The sequence below is a fragment of the Microcaecilia unicolor genome, chromosome 6 (assembly GCF_901765095.1).
Source record: "Microcaecilia unicolor chromosome 6, aMicUni1.1, whole genome shotgun sequence".
NCBI classification, from domain to species: domain Eukaryota; kingdom Metazoa; phylum Chordata; class Amphibia; order Gymnophiona; family Siphonopidae; genus Microcaecilia; species Microcaecilia unicolor.
Window position 1 is genome coordinate 147,640,506 of NC_044036.1, and position 21,035 is coordinate 147,661,540.

General features: G+C 42.4%; 1 protein-coding gene across 1 annotated transcript in view; it reads left to right on the plus strand.

Annotated features, from left to right (window-relative positions):
* Positions 1–19,834, plus strand: part of TAFA4 (TAFA chemokine like family member 4) — a 163,344-nt gene extending 143,510 nt beyond the window's left edge. Inside the window, exons 6-7 of the mRNA XM_030206195.1 lie at positions 7,744–7,868; positions 18,280–19,834. Of these exons, the coding sequence (XP_030062055.1) occupies positions 7,744–7,868; positions 18,280–18,291 (137 nt within the window). The 3' untranslated portion in view covers positions 18,292–19,834. The remainder of the gene's footprint in view (positions 1–7,743; positions 7,869–18,279) is intronic.
* The last annotated feature ends 1,201 nt before the right edge of the window (positions 19,835–21,035 follow it).

Consider the following 21,035-nt stretch of genomic DNA (forward strand, 5'->3'; position numbering starts at 1 on the left):
AGGTAATTAAATTTGCTGATGACACAAAGTTATTCAAAGTCGTTAAATCATGGGAGGATTGTGAAGAATTACAAGCGGACTTTACGACACTGGGCATCTAAATGGCAGATGACGTTTAATGTGTGCAAGTGCAAAGTGATGCCTGTGGGAAAGAGGAACCTGAATTATAGCTATGTCATGCAAGGTTCCACGTTAGGAGTCACGGACTAAGAAAGGGATCTGGGTGTCGTCGTCGAAAATACACTGAAACCTTCTGCTCAGTGTGCTGCTGCGGCTCGGAAAGCGAATAGAATGTTGGGTATTATTAGGAAAGGTATGGAAAACAGGTGTGAGGATGTTATAATACCGTTATACCGCTCCATGGTGCGACCGCACCTTGAATATTGTGTTCAATTCTGGTATCTCAAGAAAGATATAGTGGAACTGGAAAAGGTGCAGCGAAGGGCGACTAAAATGATAGTGGGGATGGGACGACTTCCCTATGAAGAAAGACTAAGGAGGCTAGGGCTTTTCAGCTTGGAGAAGAGACGGCTGAGGGGAGACATGATAGAGGTGTATAAAATAATGAGTGGAGTGGAACAGGTGGATGTGAAGTGTCTGTTCATGCTTTCCAAAAATACTAGGACTAGGGGGCATGCGATGAAACTACAGTGTAGTAAATTTAAAACAAATCGGAGAAAATCTTTCTTCACCCAACGCGTAATTAAACTCTGGAATTCGTTGCCGGAGTACGTGGTGAAGGAGGTTAGATTGGCAGAGTTTAAAAAGGGGTTAGACGGTTTCCTAAAGGACAAGTCCATAAACTGCTACTAAATGGACTTGGGAAAAATCCTCATTTCCAGGAATAACATGTATAGAATGTTTGTACGTTTGGGAAGCTTGCCAAGTGCCCTTGGCCTGGATTGGCCGCTGTCATGGACAGGATTCTGGGCTCGATGGACCCTTGGTCTTTTCCCAGTGTGGCATTACTTATGTACTTATGAGTCACGGACCAAGAAAGGGATCTAGGTGTCGTCATTGATGATACGTTGAAACCTTCTGCTCAGTGTGCTGCTGCGGCTAAGAAAGCAAATAGAATGTTAGGTATTATTAGGAAAGGAATGGAAAACAAAAATGAGGATGTTATAATGCCTTTGTATCGCTCTATGGTGCGACTGCACCTCGAATATTGTGTTCAATTCTGGTTGCCGCATCTCAAAAAAGCTATAGTGGAATTAGAAAAGGTGCAGAGAAGGGCGACTAAAATGATAAAGGGGTTGGGATGACTTCCCTATGAGGAAAGGCTAAAGCGACTAGGGCTCTTCAGCTTGGAGAAAAGGGCGGCTGAGGGGAGATATGTTAGAGGTCTATAAAATAATGAGTGGAGTTGAACAGGTAGATGTGAAGCATCTGTTCACGCTTTCCAAAAATACTAGGACTAGGGGGCATGCGATGAAGCTACAATGTAGTAAATTTAAAACGAATCTGAGAAAATGTTTCTTTACTCAATGTGTAATTAAACTCTGGAATTCGTTGCCAGAGAATGTGGTAAAGGCGGTTAGCCTAGCGGAGTTTAAAAATGGGTTGGATGGCTTCTTAAAGGAAAAGTCCATAGACCGTTATTAAATGGACTTGGGGAAAATCCACCATTTCTGGGATAAGCAGTATAAAATGTTTTGTACTTTTTTGGGATCTTGCCAGGTATTTGTGACCTGGATTGGCCACTGTTGGAAACAGGATGCTGGGCTTGATGGACCTTTGGTCTTTCCCAGTATGGCAATACTTATGTACTTATGTAACTGAAAGTATCTTTGTCTCTGCATTAACTAATATTGAATACTGAGCACCATGCAATTTCCATCAGTGAACATTTTGTTATGCTCTGTCTTGTTCCGCAGCTGATCTCAGTAACTGAAGCAATGCGTTTTGACTTTCACCTGACTCATCATTCATACTGTAAATGACATCAACATCTATCTTGCTGGTAGCATTGCCAATGGAATTATAGATATCTTTATATAATCCTAGTTTCAAATGTGCAATTTTTTTTGTCTTATAGAAAGAAAGACAAAATGTCCTTTTCTTTCTTAGGTGTTGCCTTGCCAAAATTTATTTTGCCTTTCTTGAAGAGTCCCCTACTGCACATCATTGTACCAGTCACTGATGAACTCATTTATCTTTCTCTCATCTTTTCACAGTTCACTGCATTCAGCCGTTGGTATCTTACAGTGCTGTCTTTCTTCATTCATCTTCTCTTGCATAGATGGCATTTTTTCAGCTCTTTAGAGGCCTGATTCGTCCAAAATATTTGGCCTCTTGTGAGTGAATATTAGAGAAAAGTCAAATAGAAACTATCATAATAGATATTAATGAGATATTAATGGGAAGAAAGAATTTCGAGCATGCAAGAGGAGGTGACTCTATAGATTGTCCATTATAGCCCATCACTGGAACCCACAGATGTATTCCAACAGACAGATTCACTTCTGTACTTCATAAATACCTCTTGGAACCCTAAGACCTGAATACGCCAACACCTGCGTCTGGTAGGATAACTCTAGGTGGATTACTGCCTCAATCATAGATGTTTCATTAAGTGGGGAATCAGAGCTGAAAAAACATTTGGTTAGTGTGATTCTATAAACTACGCCTAAAGTTATGCATAGTTTATAGAATATGCTCACACCATTCTTACAACTAAAATTTAGGCGCACCCATTTAGGCCACCTAAAACCAGCCCTAAATAGCTGCGCCTTTGTTAGGGACAAGTAGACGTAGAGGGGCATTGTCGAACGGGGACGACCATCTCTAAGGGCGCCCAACTCTAAGGACGGTACCGCGAAGGGGTGGGGCAACACGCATTATCGAAACAAGATAGATGTCTATCTTTCGTTTTGATAATACTGTCGGGGACACCCAAATCTTGACATTTAGGTCGACCTTAGAGATAGTTGTCCTCAGTTTTCGGCGATAATGGAAACCAAAGACGTCTATCTTAAAAACGTCCAAATCCAAGCCCTTTGGTCGTGGGAGGAGCCAGCATTTGTAGTGCACTGGTCCCCCTCACATACCAGGACACCAACCGGGCACCCTAGGGGGTACTGCAGTGGACAAATTGCTTGCAGGTGCATAGCTCCCTTACCTTGGGTGCTGAGCTGCCCAACCCCCCCCCCCCCCCCCCCCCAGGTTCGCCTGCCTGAAGTACATTGCACCCACTACAACTGCTCCAGGGACCTGTATAGTGCTGCGATGGACCAGAGTATGGCATTTGAGGCTGGCATAGAGGCTGGCAAAGTATTTTTAAACTTGTTTTTTTATGGTGGGAGGGGGTTAGTGACCACTGGGGGAGTAAGGGGAGGTCATCCCCGATTCCCTCCAGTGGTCATCTGGTCAGTTGGGGCACCTTTTTGAGGCTTAGTCGTGAAAAAAAATGGACCAAGTAGTCGACCAAGTGCTCGTCAGGGACGCCCATCTTTTTTCGATTATCGGCCAATCATGCCCCAGTTCCGCCTTCGCTACCCTGCTGACACGCCCCCCATGAAATTTGGTCATCCCCGTGATGGAAAGCAGTCGAGGGTGTCAAAAAATCGGCTTTCGATTATGCCGATTTGGACGACCTTGCGAGAAGGACACCCATCTCCCGATTTGTGTTGAAAGATGGACGTCCTTTTTTCGAAAATAAGCGTGATAGTAGAGTTGGATATATTCTATAATAGTGCGCAAAGTGTTTTGTAATCCGCACAACCTACCAATTCCATGCCCATAACCACTCCCTCTTTTTCACTGTGCATAGTACAATTTATGTGCCCCACGTTATAGAATACATCTATAAACTTGTGCGCATTAATACTAAAGTCAATTAGTGCTGCTAATTGGCTAAGTACTAATTATTGGCGCTGACTGGCTAGTTTATCAATTAAGTTGTGTGTGCAATTTGGCCATATGGTCAAATTATCACGCACAACTTAAGGTGCCTTTATTTATTTATTTATTACATTTGCACCCCGCGCTTTCCCACACATTGCAGGCTCAATGCGGCTTACATAGTAAATATAATTACAATTACAAAGTCTTGAAGGAGAATATTATAAGCAGTAAGTGAGGTTTTGAGGATAAAAAAGTTGAACATGTAGAGGCAAACAAAGGAAAGGATAATCAAAAGGAAAAGAGATTGGAAGAGGTGAGGAGAGGAGGGAGGGATGGAGAGGAGAAGGTAAAGGATAGAGAGGGAAAGATGAGGGTATAAGGAGATTGGGATATATAAACTAAAGTATAATAATCATCAGGACCGGGATTAAAAGGAAGGGTTTAAAAGTTAAGTAGGGTTATTTGAGTAAGCTGACTTGAAAAGGTGGGTCTTCAGCATTTTCCTGAATGGTAGATGGTTGTTGATTGTTCGGATGGATCTTAGCATAAGTACATAAGTCATGCCATACTGGGAAAAGACCAAGGGTCCATCGAGCCCAGAATCCTGTCCACGACAGCGGCCAATCCAGGCCACGGGCACTTGGCAAGCTTCCCAAACGTACAAACATTCTATACATGTTATTCCTGGAAATGTGGATTTTTCCCAAGTCCATTTAGTAGCGGTTTATGGACTTGTCCTTTAGGAAACCGTCTAGCCCCTTTTTAAACTCTGCCAATCTAACCTCCTTCACCACGTTCTCCGGCAACGAATTCCAGAGTTTAATTACGCGTTGGGTGAAGAAAGATTTTCTCCGATTTGTTTTAAATTTACTACATTGTAGTTTCATCGCATGCCCCCTAGTCCTAGTATTTTTGGAAAGCATGAACAGACGCTTCACATCCACCTGTTTCACTCCACTCATTATTTTATATACCTCTATCATGTCTCCCCTCAGCCGTCTCTTCTCCAAGCTGAAAAGCCCTAGCCTCCTTAGTCTTTCTTCATAGGGAAGTCGTCCCATCCCCGCTATCATTTTAGTCGCCCTTCGCTGCACCTTTTCCAATTCTACTATATCTTTCTTGAGATGCGGTGACCAGAACTGAACACAATACTCAAGGTGCGGTCGCACCATGGAGCGATACAACGGCATTATAACATCCTCACACCTGTTTTTCATACCTTTCCTAATAATACCCAACATTCTATTCGCTTTCCTAGCCGCAGCAGCACACTGAGCAAAGCGTTCCAAAGCTGGCTGCCCAGGAAGGAGAAACTGGATGCATAGAAGGTCTTGTATTTAATGTCTTTGCAATTGGGGAGGTGTAAATTGAGGTGGGTACGAGATGACGATGGTCTATTTCTGGCTGGGAGGTCGATAAGGTTGTTCATGTAGTTGGGAGATTCTCCATATATAATCTTATGAATCATAGTGTGAACTTTAAAATTTATTCTTTCTCTGATGGGGAGCCAATGAAGCCTCTCCCGAAGAGGTGTTGCGCTGTCAAATTTTGACTTGCCAAAGATAAGTCTGGCTGCCGTATTTTGGGTAGTCTGAAGTCTCTTGCATCCTAGGAAAACACTAATAGAATTTAGGGGTAAGTCCATTGAAGGAAATACGATACACACAAAAGCATTTCATGCTTGACGGAAAAAAAAAGAAAACATAGCTGGAACCAGCCCTCTCCGTTTATTAATTAATACTCCTAAACATCTGTAACATTTGTTTAATTGAAGACTTGCTAAAGCTTTTGATATAGGTGATACTGAGTCACTGATGATTTTCCCACTGCCTTTTGAGAAACACTTTACTACTCTACTGCCAATATCACATTCTACCAGCTTTAAAATTCTATTTTAAACCTAGTTTTTCATGTATTCACATCTTTACTCCTCCATTTTCACTCACATCTTTATGCAAATTTTTTAACGCACATTCCCAAGACACTCATAAACACCTCCTTTTGGTAACAGTGCATTGTTTTGGTCATTTATGCCATACACATAAGAGGTCATGCAGGAACTGACAACATACCCCAGGAATAGAAACAATACAAAATATAAAGATAAGAAAAACAAAGAAATGTACCCAAAAGTTTTATTCCCAAAAATAAAACAGGAGGACCTTTAGTCGCATCCTTTCGTTGAGTCAGTAGTGGAAGTGGTAAAATGAGACTGAGTCCTTTTCTTCACTGGCTAGGTCTCTTTATATTTTTCTTCAAGTCACATTAGATAGTCCATATGGACAAGTGGACTTTTCCAAGGTACCTCTTCAAGATTGAAACAATGGCCTAGGATCCCCAGTTTGAGACTAGGGAGAAACATTGGTCCTTGGATAATCAGGTGAGCTGACCAAGTTGTTGCTCTCACTGCCACTGATCAATTAAGGAATGCCGAAATGTTCATGAGAAACATGTTTAAGAGGGGCCCATATATCACTAGAAGGATGATGGTGTTGAGTGCTTTAGAACGACTGCATCGGGGTGGACCGACCATTGGGACAATAGGGCAATACCCGAGGGTTCACAACAGTGGGGGGCTCATTCTTCCCTATCTTTCATCTAGTTTAATCACTTTTGATAGGTGGTAAGGGGCCAATGATCCTTATTGCCCATGGGCCCAGATCACTGTCAGTCTACCCTTGGCCTGCATTCATTTTGTATAACTGCTACCAAAGGCAATTTCAAAAGAAACAGAGGCAGGATGTGTGAGGCCCTTTTTACCGGGGTAAAAAAGGCTGAAAAAAAGACATGGCCACTTTTCGTATGGCCATGTGGGGGAGGGGGGAGCAATTACTGCCACATATTGAGGTGGTGGTAAGGGATCCCATGCTAACCTGTCAGTAACCGAGTAGCATGCGGCGCTGCCTGATTATCACCGGGTTAGCGCCATGCTAAAAATATAGGCCGATTATGGGAAATGGCAAGTGTAAGGGCTGGCGCCCACATTGGGACGGTGGTAGCTCCGTAATCCCACGTTGGGCTTACCAGCACTTTGTAAAAGGGCCCCTTACGTACCACCATTTACACTACTACTACTACTACTACTACTACTAAACATTTCTAGAGCGCTACTAGGGTTACGCAGCGCTGTACAAATTAACAATTAAGGACGGTCCCTGCTCGGAAGAGCTTACAATCTAAAGGTAGCCATAGACATGGCATAAGTGGTCGTACCTAAAGCTGGGTAGGTTATTGTTGACTTATTACAGATTTGGCACATCCAATTGTGCCATCATAGAATACTAGCCAGTTTTTTGGCCCCTAACATTTATGTCCTTTATTAAAATTGCCCTCGTACTTGTGTACACAAACTGTAGATACCATGGTTGCCTACAAATTCAGTACACCTGTACTATACTTGAGAAAAGTCATCTCACTGTAGTTGTATGGCATAGATGATTTTCTCATTGCAATACGAGCTTGAGACTGTGCTTTTCACCCTATCAAAATGTCCAGTCTTTACACGTTCCTCAACTTTACACCTTTGGGTATTTTCTCTGTAGTGTGCAGGAAATAAATGTGACCTAGGAGGGTTGTAGTGTAGAATAAATCCTACCTTGCTGAAAGCTGCAGTGTATGGAGTTTGCCTCCATGATTACAGTGCTCCAAAGAGAGAAATGAATGGAAAGCAAGGTACGCAGTACTCATGAGACACTTTTTTTCAGGTATTGTAATTTAGTTTATTTGAGAATTTATTATACTGCCTTATAACCTATAAAAAGAAAAAAATAAGGTGGTTTACAATGAGAAAATAAAACGGGAAAAGGGGAGGGAGACCAAAAATCTTTTATCTGTTGTGATGCTTTCCTGTTCAATAGTAAAAGTGGGAATTACATTTTTTGGGACTTTTTTTTTCAGCCTCCATCGTTGTACAGAAGTGGTGGTGTCATATGAATCCATGTATGGAAGGGGAAGAGTGTAAAGTACTGCCGGATCTTTCAGGCTGGTCGTGTAGCAGTGGCAATAAAGTCAAAACAACAAAGGTAGGAATGGAACAAGAGCCGTCCTTAATAAAAAAAAAATCATCAAAATTGATTTCATTAAGGACCTGGCATTTTGCTGACTGCTGCTGGTGTTAAACCCAGAAATTCAATGCTGGACCGTGTCCAAATATTGCCGCTAGCGCCAGAAATGCCGCGTGCTGGAGTGGAACTACTGCCGGCACCCGTGTTGGGCCGGAGGTAGTTACAGATTGGCGCATGGTAAGCCCGTGTTGGGTTTTCCGCTGCTTAGTAAAAGGGCCCCTCAGGGTGCATTTGGGCAGGGCGTGGGGGGGAGGGGTCATACATATGTGTAAAACTTATAGAATATGGTAAGTTGTTATTTTTTGTACGGAGGTGCTAATATTTACACTTGCTGTTTACATGGCGTAAGTATATTGGCACGCAAATGCTGACTTAGTGGCCGTTTTACTACGTAAGCATCTATGTGCGCCAAAATAGGGTAACTCACGGCTACCGCATGGCTCTTGTGGTAGTTTCATTTTTGGTGTGCGTCCAATATGCAGGTCTGAAAAATTTTATTTCAGATGCGCATATCGGACATTCGTCAAGTGGTATTGGACACTCATAGGTCATTACCCGCCCAGTTACCGCATGAGTATTTTACCGCTAGGTCAATGGCTGGCAGTAAGGTCTCAGACCCAAAATGGATGCATGGCAATCTTGATTTTGCCGCATGTCCATTTTCGGCAAACATTTAAAAAAGGCCTTTTTTACAGGCACGCTGAAAAATGGATCGGCACATGCACAAAACACTAGTGCAAACCATTTCTCAGTGCACCTTTTGTAAAAGGACCCCTTAACCTCTCTGCTTCGATGATTCCCAAAACTGTCCTGGGGGAGTTCCTAGCCAGTCAGGCTTTCAGGATATCCACAATGAATATGCATGAGCGAAATTTGCATGCATTGGGAGGTGGTGTATGCAAATTGATCACACGAATATTCGTTGCGGATAACCTGGAAACCTGATTAGCTGGCATTCACCCAGGACAGGTTTGGGAATCTTTGTTCTATTCTGTAACGGAATCTGGGTGTCTAGATGCTATTATAGGATTTTATCCTAGGGGCCCTTTTACTAAAGGGTTGCCGCGTGGCAACCCGGAACTTCCACCGGCCCAACGCGGCTGGTAGTTCTGCCTCAAGCGCATGCCATTTCCAGTGCAACAGAAAATTATTCTGCAATTTCTAGTGTGGCACTAACCCGGCGGTAATCGGGCAGTGGTTCTTGCTGGGTTACCATGGGAGACCTTACCGCCACCTCAATGGGTAAGTGCTCCTCCCCCTTGCATGGCCACATGGTTACAATAATCTTACCACATGGCCATGTCTTTTTTTTTTTTTAGGGCCTTTTTACCCGCTGCAGGGCCGCCGGGAGGGGGGCGGGGCAAAATTCCCCTGGCCTCCGGGGGGGATGGGCCTGGCGCCGCTGCCCTTTGTCGCTCCCTGGCATTGAATTTAAGTGCCTCACCTTCGAAAGTGCAGCAAGCAGCGGCAGACCACTCCTTCCTTCCGTGTCCCGCCCTCGCCTAACGTAACTTCTGCGAGGGGGGGACACAGAAGGAAGGAGTGGTCTGCCGCTGCTTGCTGCGCTTAAGGTCAGTGCAGAGGGCCTGGTGGCGGGTGGAGGGGGGCCCGGCGACCTCGGGTGGGGGGGCCCTGGGGGCGGCCTTGTCCCGGGCCTGGCCCAGTCTCTCGGCAGCCCTGACCCGCTGTGGTAAAAAGGGCCCTGGCCCAACCACAGGGGCCCTTTTTACCGCAGCTTGGTAAAAGGACCCCTTAAGTGCATAGATTTTTGGTGCCTAATGTGTACACGTTATAGAATTGTCCCGATTAATGTGCATTGTTTGACTTTTAGCAAACCATGAACATATATTTCTCCATGAAAAATTATGTGCACTGCAGTGCCAAGTTTTTTCCTGTGGTAAATGTCTAAGGAGACTTTCAAATATCAAGCATACTCATTGTAATCAATTGGTAATTTTTCAGACGTGTATGATCTTTCTTATAATGCAGTCAAAGTTTGCGTTAGTAAAAAGCAATTGTTTGTCCCCGTGTCAATTAAATATTATGCACAGACCTGTCTGAGCACTGTATTTTTTTTATTTAATAAGCACTGTGAGAGAGCATAGCATCTCGTTTTTGTTTTCTAGGTATATATTAGGAAGAGGTTGATGGGGGAAATAACGAAATCCCTAGCGGTAGTGACATTTCATTTGTAACACGAAGAAGCTGTAGACACGTAATATGGCTCCCAAAGTTGTCATTATGATATAGCTTTTATAGTTTGAGTAGTACAGCACTGGAGAAAAATTATGAAATCATAAGTTTTTATTCACGCTGTTTGTAGTCTGATCTAATGGGAGTTGAGACGCTTGAAAGATTTTGTGCCTGTGAATTCATTTGCAGAACGACCTCTAGTTATGATATACTCATAGGTTATTATCTCCCCAAACAAGATGAGCAGAGGAGATATGGGTTATTTGGTAACACACTCAGGTGACTGTTTTATTATGAACTATGAAGCTAAAAGAACCCAGACCTGCCATTCATGGTAATTAGTTAACCTGTATTAGAATAGACTGCCATAGCAAACCAGTGATTTCCAAACCTGTCCTGGGGGAACCCCAGTCAGGTTTTCAGGATATCCACAATGAATATTCGTGAGATTGATTTGCATACACTTCCTCCTTATATGCAAATCTATCTCAAGCATATTCATTTCGGATATCCCCCAAACCTAATTGGCTGGGGTTCCCCCAGAACAGGACTGGGAACCCCTGTTGTATTCTAACTGTGCTTCTCAACCCAGTCTCTGGGGCACACCCAGCTGGTCAGGTTTTCAGAATATCCACAGTGACTATGCATGAGAGAGATTTCCATGTGCTGCCTCCTTAATATGCAAATCACATACATATTCACTGTGGATATCCTAAAAACCGGACTGGTTTCAAAACCATTGGTGTGGAGGATGGTATCGCAGCTTCTTAATGCACCAGTACCATGCAGTCATTTATTGGATAATACTTTTGAACAGCAAATAGAAGCCATCCTAGACGTTTTCTTCTAGGGAAAAAAAGTTCTAATAAATAAAACACAATGTTTATTTATTTATTTGTATAGCACATTTGTATACCATTTTCCGAGTCATAAAGCAAAGCGGCGAACAAATTTGACATGCCATAACCATTTAAGCATAATTTAATGATCAGAAAGTTAAAAACTGCCCACAGCAATTCCAACTTAAAGGAATTCTTCTCTTTCATTAGTGCACAGAAATGTGATTCTGAAATGATGCCAAATTTAGCTATAAAAGTCCTGGATAATGATACTGGTATCTTTTCCTGTCATAACAGCATATTGTATAAGCGGGGATAATTCTGACCCAGATGGTTCTACAGCTACACAGCTCCCATTACTTCCTACAGGCCCATTTTGTTACTTTTAAATGGCTGAAATACTTAGAGGGTTATTTTATAACTGCACACTTACAGGACAATTTTATAAAGTATGTTTTAACAGTTACATCCCGATTGCCTATATGTGTCATTAAAATAATGGAATATACTTTCGTATGTGTGCATAACTGAAAAAATAAATCCCCCTAAGCTCCATTCTGTAAATACCTCACACAATTGAGTAACAAACTGACCCTTCCACCATCGTATATTGACGTCCCAAAAATTGACAGTATGCCCACCAATCTGATAGACAAACTTAATATTGGGCTGTTGAGAATTCAAATATATCATAAATCGTTGTAACTTCAACACATCTTCTTTCCAAATAAGCAGGGCATCATCTATATAACTCAGCCATCCCACCACTTCTGGTTCTAAGTGACTCGAAGTGCAACTGAGACTGGCATGTGTAGGATACACCTGGTGGCTGTTCAAGTTTCCGACTCTGGGAGATTCCTACCATATTTGATGGATGAACTCAATTGATATAAAATACAGTTGGAGGAACAGTTAAGTGCACGCTCCGGTTAACTGCATGCATTTCTTTGGTCCCAGACCCTTGCACTTAAGCGGATTGCAATATATCTATCTATCTATCTATCTATCTATCTATCTATCTATCTATCTATCTATCTATCTATCTCTAATCTCTCTCTCTCCCTTTCTCTCTTCCCTCTTTCTCTCCTATCTCCTCTTTCTCTCATCCCTCTCTCTCTCCTCCCACCTCCCTCTTTCTCTCTCTCTCCCCTCCTCCTCCTCTCCTCTCTCTCTGTTCGCTCTCTGAAAGAAGGAGAGGAGGGGGAGGAGAGGAGAGGGGGGAGCGGAGAGAGGGAGGAGAGAGCGAGAGGAGAGAAGGAGGGAGAGAGGAGAGAAGGAGGGAGAGAGGAGAGAAGGAGGGAGAAAGAGAGAGGAAGGAGAGAGGGGAGGAGAGAAAGAGGGAGAGAGAGGGAGGAGAGAAAGAGAGAGAGGAGAGGAGATATCTTTCTTATATATATATATATATACACATATATATATATACACATATATATATATATACACACATATACACATATATATATGCTTAAGTGCAAGGATCTGGGACCAAAGAAATGCATTCAGTTAAGCGGAGTGTGCACTTAACCGTTGTGACCCAAAGAAGCTTGACATGTGATAAACTTATGTACAGTACTGTTTGTTATTATACATACAGTATACAGTCTCCCTTAACTGACGTTAGGCTTACTTGAAGTAATCAGTTATAGTCCTCTGTACACTATTGGGTCTGTGAGTTCCATAGACTACGTCTGCCAGATGGTAAAAACTGACATCCAGTGGCCTTCAAATAGGCCCGCATGGTGTTGAGACTCTCCAGCGCTCTTGCAAAAGTGACAGGAGGAGGTTGTTGAACTTTGTCAGCATGTTCCTCACTGCTCATTTCATCTCTTCCATCATCAGCTGTTGCCTGTGTGTAGGCACATATTTCAACATCAGTGCTGTCGTCAGCTGTTTGCAGATCGTAATCAACAGCTACGTAGCGATGGAACTCCTTTTCAGTAATACCAGCTGGGATGTCAATAACCCGTTCATCTGACGCGTTTGCAACAGCTGCATCTGTTTCGTCCCTCTCCACATCCTTAAAGCTTGCCCGCTTGTAGCAGTTCACAATTGTTGCCTGTGTAACATGATTCCAGGCTTCTTTCTGCATATGCAGGGAATCCAACAGTGATATATTACGAGCCAGTTCAACAGCACGTTTATCTTTGCCAGTCTGGTCATCCATAACGCTCATCAGACAACGTAGCACAAGAGCCCGATAATGTTGTTTGAAATTGGCTATTATGCCCTGATCCGTAGGTTGGATCAGAGAGGTATTGTTTGGTGGCAGGAAGACCACCTTGATGTTAGACAGCCTGACATCATCCCTGTGTGCAGCACAATTATCACAAAGCAACAAAATCTGGCGCTTTTTGTGCTTGCATTCTAGTGTCTAACTTCTTTAGCCACTGCTTCCAATTTTCCCCAGTCATCCATGAAGTTGCTTAACTTTCTTGAAACAACGGGGCCATTTGCTCTTTCCAATGATGAGGGTTTCCAACTTCTCACTCCCATCCATATTGCAGCAAAGGAGGATCGTCAGTCAGTCCTTCATTTTACCTTCAGTAGTTTCGGCATGTTTGAAGTGTTCCATCAGGAATCGCTCGCCAGTAGAGACCGTTTTCATCAGCATTGAAAATGTCACGAGGTGCAAACTCGTTCAAGATGGTAGGAAGAACTGAAACAACCCAATTTTCAGCACCAAAGTCATCAGCGTCTTGTTTCTCACCATGCTGTTTCTTAACTTTTATATTATTCCTCTCCTTCCATCTTTCCAACCATCCAACAGTGGCTTTGAATTCAGTTAGACCAAGACTTTCAGCTAGCTGGTTAGCTTTCTCCAAAAGCAGTGGACCACTGACAGCAAACTGTCTGCTCCTGACCCGAGAACCACCGAAGAAGAGCATCTTCTACCTCCTCAGCTTTTCCCACCCGTTTTCATTTCCGTTGTGGATTTGTATTGTTTTGCCAGTGTTCCAGAAGCTGGTCTTTCTGCTTCAAGACACGTGAAATTTGACTGGGATTGACACCATATTCTTTAGCAATAAATACTTGTTTTCTAATTTTTTAAAGAACTTCTATTCGTTCAGCCAGTGTTAGTCTTACAGTTCTGCCGTGACGACAACGACCCCAGTGTACACTCTAACAACATTCTTTCGCTTATTCTGCCTGTGGCAGCTAAAGGGGCAGTAAATTTGAAATCTCGTTGGTTGTCACGCGCCAATTGGCTTCCATATTCTGTGCGTGTGCTTATGTGGAGTCTTCCCTGCAAAGGAGCGGTCTTAAACCATGCATGTAAGCGAATCTTGCACTTATCAGTGGTGCGCTAAACCGAAGTTTGTCCCCATAGAAATTGATGGCACCAAAAACGGGACTGAAGTACGGCATGCAGTTAAACAGAGCATGCGCTTATCCGACGTGCACTTAAATGGAGTGCACTGTATATGCATGTAGATTTGGTGCACTGGGGCATATTCTGTAAGTAGGCGCATAAATTTCAGAATGACCACTTCCCCACCCATAACCACGCTCCTTTTTGCCTATACACATTAGAAGTTTGGAGCACATCATTACAGAATATGCTTAGTGACTTGTGCACCTAAATTCTAATCCGTGCCAGTTAGTGCTCATTATTGCTTAAGTGTTGTTATCAGTGCTCATTAGCTTGTTAAGTTATGCGAATTGTTATAGGCACGCTATATAGAATCCAGGGGACAGAGGGTGTATTGTATAATAATGTGCATAGATTTTAGAAACGCCCATTCCACGCCCATAACCAAGCCTCTTTTCAACTGTGCAACTATGGAATTTACACACACCACATTACAGAATACGCTTAGAGTTGCGTGAATAAATCATAATTAATTCCAAGTAGTGCTGACAATTGCTAACATCCAATTGAAAGTGCTAATTAACTAGTTTACCAATTAAGGGGCCCTTTTACTAAGCTCCGTAGGCACCTATGCGCACCCAACGTGCATCAATTTACCGCCCGGCTACCGCATGGCCCTTGCAATAATTTCATTTTTGATTTGTGTCTGCTACGCGTGCCAGAAAATATTTTTATTTTCTGGTGCACGGGCAGTAATTTGCATTTTACGTGTGTAGACCATTACCGCCTGGTTACTGCGTGAGACCTTACCACTAGGTCAATGGGCAACGGTAAATTCTCAGACCCAAAACGGACACGCGGTAATTTTCATTTTGCCGCACGTCCGTTTGGGGCAAAAATCAAAAAAGGCATTTTTTTACAGGTGCGCTGAAAAATGATTCTGCGTGCACCCAAAACATGCGTCTACACTAACGCAGGCCATTTTTCAGCGCTCCTTTGTAAAAAGGCCTCTGAGTGATTTTGAGTTGCTATATTAAGTGCATCTCTTGTTGGGCTGAGATTTGTTTTTTCTCCACATTGGTGGATATTGTAAGATTGGGAGAAGAGAATCCGCATGAAGGCGTTTTGAGAGACTTTGATTGTGAGTTTTATCATAAACTTTCATAGGATGTAAACCAAGACTTCCTAGCTTAATATTCATTTCAATCTGTTTTCTTCTGAAGCATTGCAAGGCCCTGTACAGAACTATTTATGTGGTGCTGTTTGAATAAAAGATACTATTACTACTGTGACAAATATTTTGTGGGTTTTCACATGCATTAAACTGTCTTAAAGGGTTTAGAGGCAGAGCTGGCACCCGTGGGAGGGCTGGCAGCTGTAGGAATGAGCTAGAGCTTCTGAAATCTAATTAAATACAAAATACTTTCCCAGACATTCTGCAAATGTCTATTAATAAATGCCTTGGAGCCAGTAATTGTAATGTGTCCTGATACAGTGAAAACCAAGGTTTTAGTACCAGTATAAAAGACAGAACACTGCAAATGAAAGATATTTTCCGTTCCAGTGATGCACCCTGTAACAAGTACTTACATTTTTTTTTTTTTTACAGCTAGGAATTTTTAGTAACATAGATGTGATATTCAAAGGGATTATCAAGAAAAAAGCAAGTAAAGCTGGCCACTTCAGCAGTGTCTATATACCCCAGATTATATATATGGTGCCCAAGTTTGGGTCAACCAAAAGAAGATCAAAAAGTGGAGTCAGTCAGCACGTATTGGAACCAGATGATTCTTTATTGTTCTTATAGTCAGCAACTGTAAATGGCAGAAAACCCGACACAGCTGTGTTTCAGCATAACTATATGCCTGCATTAGGGGTAGAACAACCTCTAAAAACAAATGTTGTTGCATGGATTGAAGATGTATGTGCAAAATAATTAGCTAACAAGTCATTAACTAGCAATAAATTGATGTTAATTATTGAAGTTAATTGGCATTAATTAGATTTTGCATGTTCTTTTTTTTAATGGTCATGTAGTAATTTCCTGATTAGCATGTGGCAATTACCACCAGGAGCCCTTCCCACACTACCCAATTAGTGCAGGCATGCCTACTCTCCGCCCCCCCCCCCCCCAGACACTTCCCACAGCAAAAAAAAAAGGTAATAATAATAATTTTACTATGGGAGCAGCATGTGCTGCTGCCAAATTACGAAGGGACACCTTAGCACCTCCGGTGTTAGGCCTACTGCACCTTAGTAAAGGGGCCCCTTTCTCCCGGATTCTATATAGCACACCTATAGCTCTGCGTGAAAATCCAGGCATTTTCTATAACAGCATGTGTAACTTAATTGGCTTAACAAACTAATTAGCGTTGATAACCGCTCTTAACAAGCAACAAGCACTAATTGGTAATTATTAGACTTTACATGCACAACAGATATAATAGAGGTCTATAAAATAATGAGTGGAGTTGAACGGGTAGATGTGAAGTTTGTTTACGCTTTCCAAAAATACTAGGACTAGGGAGCATGCGATGAAGCTACAATGTAGTAAATTTAAAAAGAATCTGAGAAAATTTTTCTTCACTCAATGTGTAATTAAACTCTGGAATTCGCTGCCAGAGAATGTGGTAAAAGGTGATTAGCTTAGCGGAGTTTAAAAAAAGTTTGGACAGCTTCCTAAAGAGTCCATAGACCATTATTAAATGGAGGAAAATCCACTATTTCTGGGATAAGCAGTATAAAATAATTTGTACTTTTTTGGGATCTTGCCAGGTATTTGTGACCTGGATTGACTACTGTTGGAAACAGGATGCTGGGCTTGATGGACCTTTGGTCTGTCCCACTATGGCAATACGTCTGTACTTATGTAAACAGGCATTTTGTAGGCGTTCCAAAACCCACTCCCCACAACTGTACACCACTACCATAGCCCTTAAAGGGTAACGGGGGGCACCTAGATGTGGGTACAGTGGATTTCGGGTGGCTCCCATTTACCACCACAAGTGTAATAGGTAGGGGGGGATGGGCCTGGGTCCACCTGCCTGAAGTGCACTGCAGTACCCACTAAAAACTGCTCCAGGGACCTGCATGGAGCTGGGTATGACATTTGAGGCTGGCAAAAAAATGTTTTTTAATTTTTTTTTTGGGTGGGAGGGGGTTGGTGACCACTGGGGGAGTAAGGGGAGGTCATCCTCGATTCCCTCCGGTGATCATCTGGTCAGTTCGGACACCCTTTTGAGGCTTGGTCCTGAAAATAAATGGACCAAGTAAAGTCGGCCAAATGCTTGTCATGGCCGCCCTTCTTTTTTCCATTATCGGCCGAGGGCACCCATGTGTTAACCACACCCATTCCTACCTTCGCTACGCTCCTGACACGCCCCCTTAAACTTCGCCGCTCCTGCAATGGACTGCAGTTTAGGGTGGCCAAAATTGGCTTTCGATTATGTCGATTTGGCCGCACCTGAGAGAAGGGCGCCCATCTCCCGATTTGTGTCGTAAGATGGGCGCCCTTCTCTTTTGAAAATAAGCAGGATTGGCTCCCAGGCATGTGATCTATACATGACTATTAAATGAAATAAACTATGTACTTATGCCTCCATTACCTATGGAATGTCACAGTATGGCATAATAAATAATACAACAATCACAAGCTATTTATTAACTATATTTATGAAATTTCCAATGTGCTTATGCTGATATGACATTTTGATGTATAACATAAAATACAATACCCACTGCTTCGGGAAAGACTAACCTGGATTTATGGATTCAAGCAGATTTTCTATTAAAAAGCCAACAGAACACTATTGCTGGTTAAAATTAATATGCTAACAAATGTTCTCATTTCAATGAAAGATGATCTGGAAAAAGATTTTTTCACAGAAACCATCCAAACTGTTACTTTAAAGAGTAGAAGGCACGGAAATCCTCCAACCTGGGGCCCAGAATATTTACATAAGGTTTTATTACAAATGTTCCATTTTTGCATCTATAAAATAATAACTATTACCTCCTTTGTATGTAGGTGACACGGTAGCAGAGGATGAAGAGCTGCACCTCTGTCGGAAGAAGATGGTTTTTGATATATTTCCAGTGGTTGGAGGACCAAGACCCCTTTTCTGTGACATGGATCTACAACAGACTTCAAGACTTTGGTTCTTTTACAAATAGGAAGAACATGAACTTCCCCTTTTGACAACGCATTTCATGATCCGAGATATTTTCTAGAGTAGATAGGAACATGAGAATTTTAACTCAGAGGGGAGGATTGGACATCTGCAGATGGGATGGTTAAGGAATAAAACCTGCGCTCTCAAAATTTGTATACCTAAGAACAATTCACAAGAGGAACATGACTAGGATTTACAGTTTTCAAGATGATGATGATTGTGAAAACACTATTGGGTCTTTCAACAGCTTGGCCAGGTGAAGGACAAAAGAAGAAAACAGACTACGTTCCTATTTCATTGTACTTCATTTTCTCTTTACAATATTCTGGAGGCTTCTGGAAAGTCAAATGTGTCTAAAGAGACATTTCTAGTGAACCAAGTTTCAACTGTGATTTACTAATCTTTATTTTAAAACTGTAACGTTAACTGTGTAAAATAACACTTGCTGTACTGATTAATTTATTCATCCAATGTACATTTGCTTTGATCTCTTTTGCCACTTTGGCTTTCTTCTTTTTAAAACTCTAAGAGTAGGTGATGGATGTTAATGTATTTATAAGTCTTATCCCATCACTAGCCTAGGGTCTGACGCCAGGCATGGACACAACTAATGTCTTGGAAAGAAATCTGTACCCAGGAAAATCCACTCTAACTGGAATGCAACCCATTAGGAAGAAATTTAGTTTGCATTTTCACCACTTTGCTTATAGTTTAATAGCTGCATTACATTACTGAGGATAAATAATTGCTAATTTGCTAGATACTGCCTCAAAACGCTTATCAGTTTCAATTAGTTTTAGTGTCTAGTAATTATAATGAGTGTAGCCTATATTTACACAAGGTTGCACGTAAGTGTCTAAAATTTGCACTTAGGGATCTGTTGACATTAATCTTGATATCTAATATATTTTCAAACTCCTCCAGTTATTCATCTAAGTATCTTGGATGTTTATGCTTGGACAACCATCCAAGTGGGTAGTCCAGAGCAAACGTGCTAACTCCAAAGAGGTTTGCAAAAAACAATTCTATGAGCCTATTGCAATTCTGCAGACCTTCTCACAAGAAAATTCCAAAGCAGATTTCATTGGCTTGGTGGATCAACTGCTGGGTTTGTCTGAAAATCCTAAAGTGACGTTTACAGATTTTTCTTTAGGTCGTCTTTATTTTTGCAGTGTGTGAACTAGGAAAAGATACTTGCAAATTTTATTCGGATATGCTGCCGTGAAACGTCTAGTTAAAATCTAAAATTTCCATGAAACTCAAATCAGGTTGAATTCCACCTGATTCAGGTTAGACTGAAAACTGTAGTCCAGTGGTGTGATTTCCCATTAGATGGCCACATGTAAACTTCAAAATATTGCAGAGTTAGATGTTATGCAACATGTGTCTAATTCTAAACAGTGCATTAAAAGTTATAGATAGAAAGTTACTTGGACTGTAAGTGTTTCTATAACTTTATTTTCTTTTGGGGTAGACATGGCGGAAGCCACTGCTTGCCCTGGGATTGGTAGCATGGAATGTTGCTACTATTTGAGATGCTGAATGGGATGTTGTTATTATTTGAGATTCTGACTGAAATGTTGCTACTCTTTGGGATTCCGGAATCTTGTTATTCTTTGGGATTCCGGAATGGTGCTACTAGTTGGGTTTCTGCCAGGTACTTGGGACCTGGATTGGCCACTGTTGGAAGCAGGATATTGGGCTAGATGGACCATTGATATGACCTAGTGTGGCTGTTCTCATGTTCTTATGACTCTTTTACTAAAAGGCATTACACGCTCTAATGCGCATTTACCATGTGAAAAAAAGGCTTACTACAAAATGTATTGAAGATTTTATAGTAATTTGCCAGGTTGTGCGCACTAATTGTGTGTTATTTATTTTTTTAAAATACTTTTGGGAGGAGGCATGGGCAGGAAATGGGCATCAATGTGTTAACCAGCTAGTGTATTTACATTAGCGTGCGCTAACTGGATAGTACAGACTTAGAGGGGCATAATTGAATTGGGCGCCCATCTCTAAGGACGCCCCAGTGAAGGAGCAGGGCATCCCATATTATCGAAACAAGATGGGCGCCCATCTTTTGTTTTGCTAATACGGTCGGGGATGGCCAAATCTCAACATTTAGGTCGACCTTAGAGATGGGTGACCTCGGTTTTCGGCGATAATGGAAACCGAGGACGCCCATCTCAAAAATGACCAAATCCAAGGCATTTGGTCATGGGAGGAGCCAGCATTTGTAGTGCACTGGTTCTCCTTACATGCCAGGACACCAACCGGGCACCCTAGGGGGCACTGCAGTGGACATCACAAATTGGTTCCAGCTGCATAGCTCCCTTACCTTGTGTGCGGAGCCCCCCAAAACCACCCCAAAACCCACTCCCCACAACTGTACACCACTACCATAGCCCTTAGGGATGAAGGGGGGGCACCTAGATGTGGGTACAGTGGGTTTCGGGTGGGTTTTGGAGGGCTCCCATTTACCACCACAAGTGTAACAGGTAGGGGGGGATGGGCCTGGGTCCGCCTGCCTGAAGTGCACTGCAGTACCCACTAAAAACTACTCCAGGGACCTGCATACTGCTGTCATGGAGCTGGGTATGACATTTGA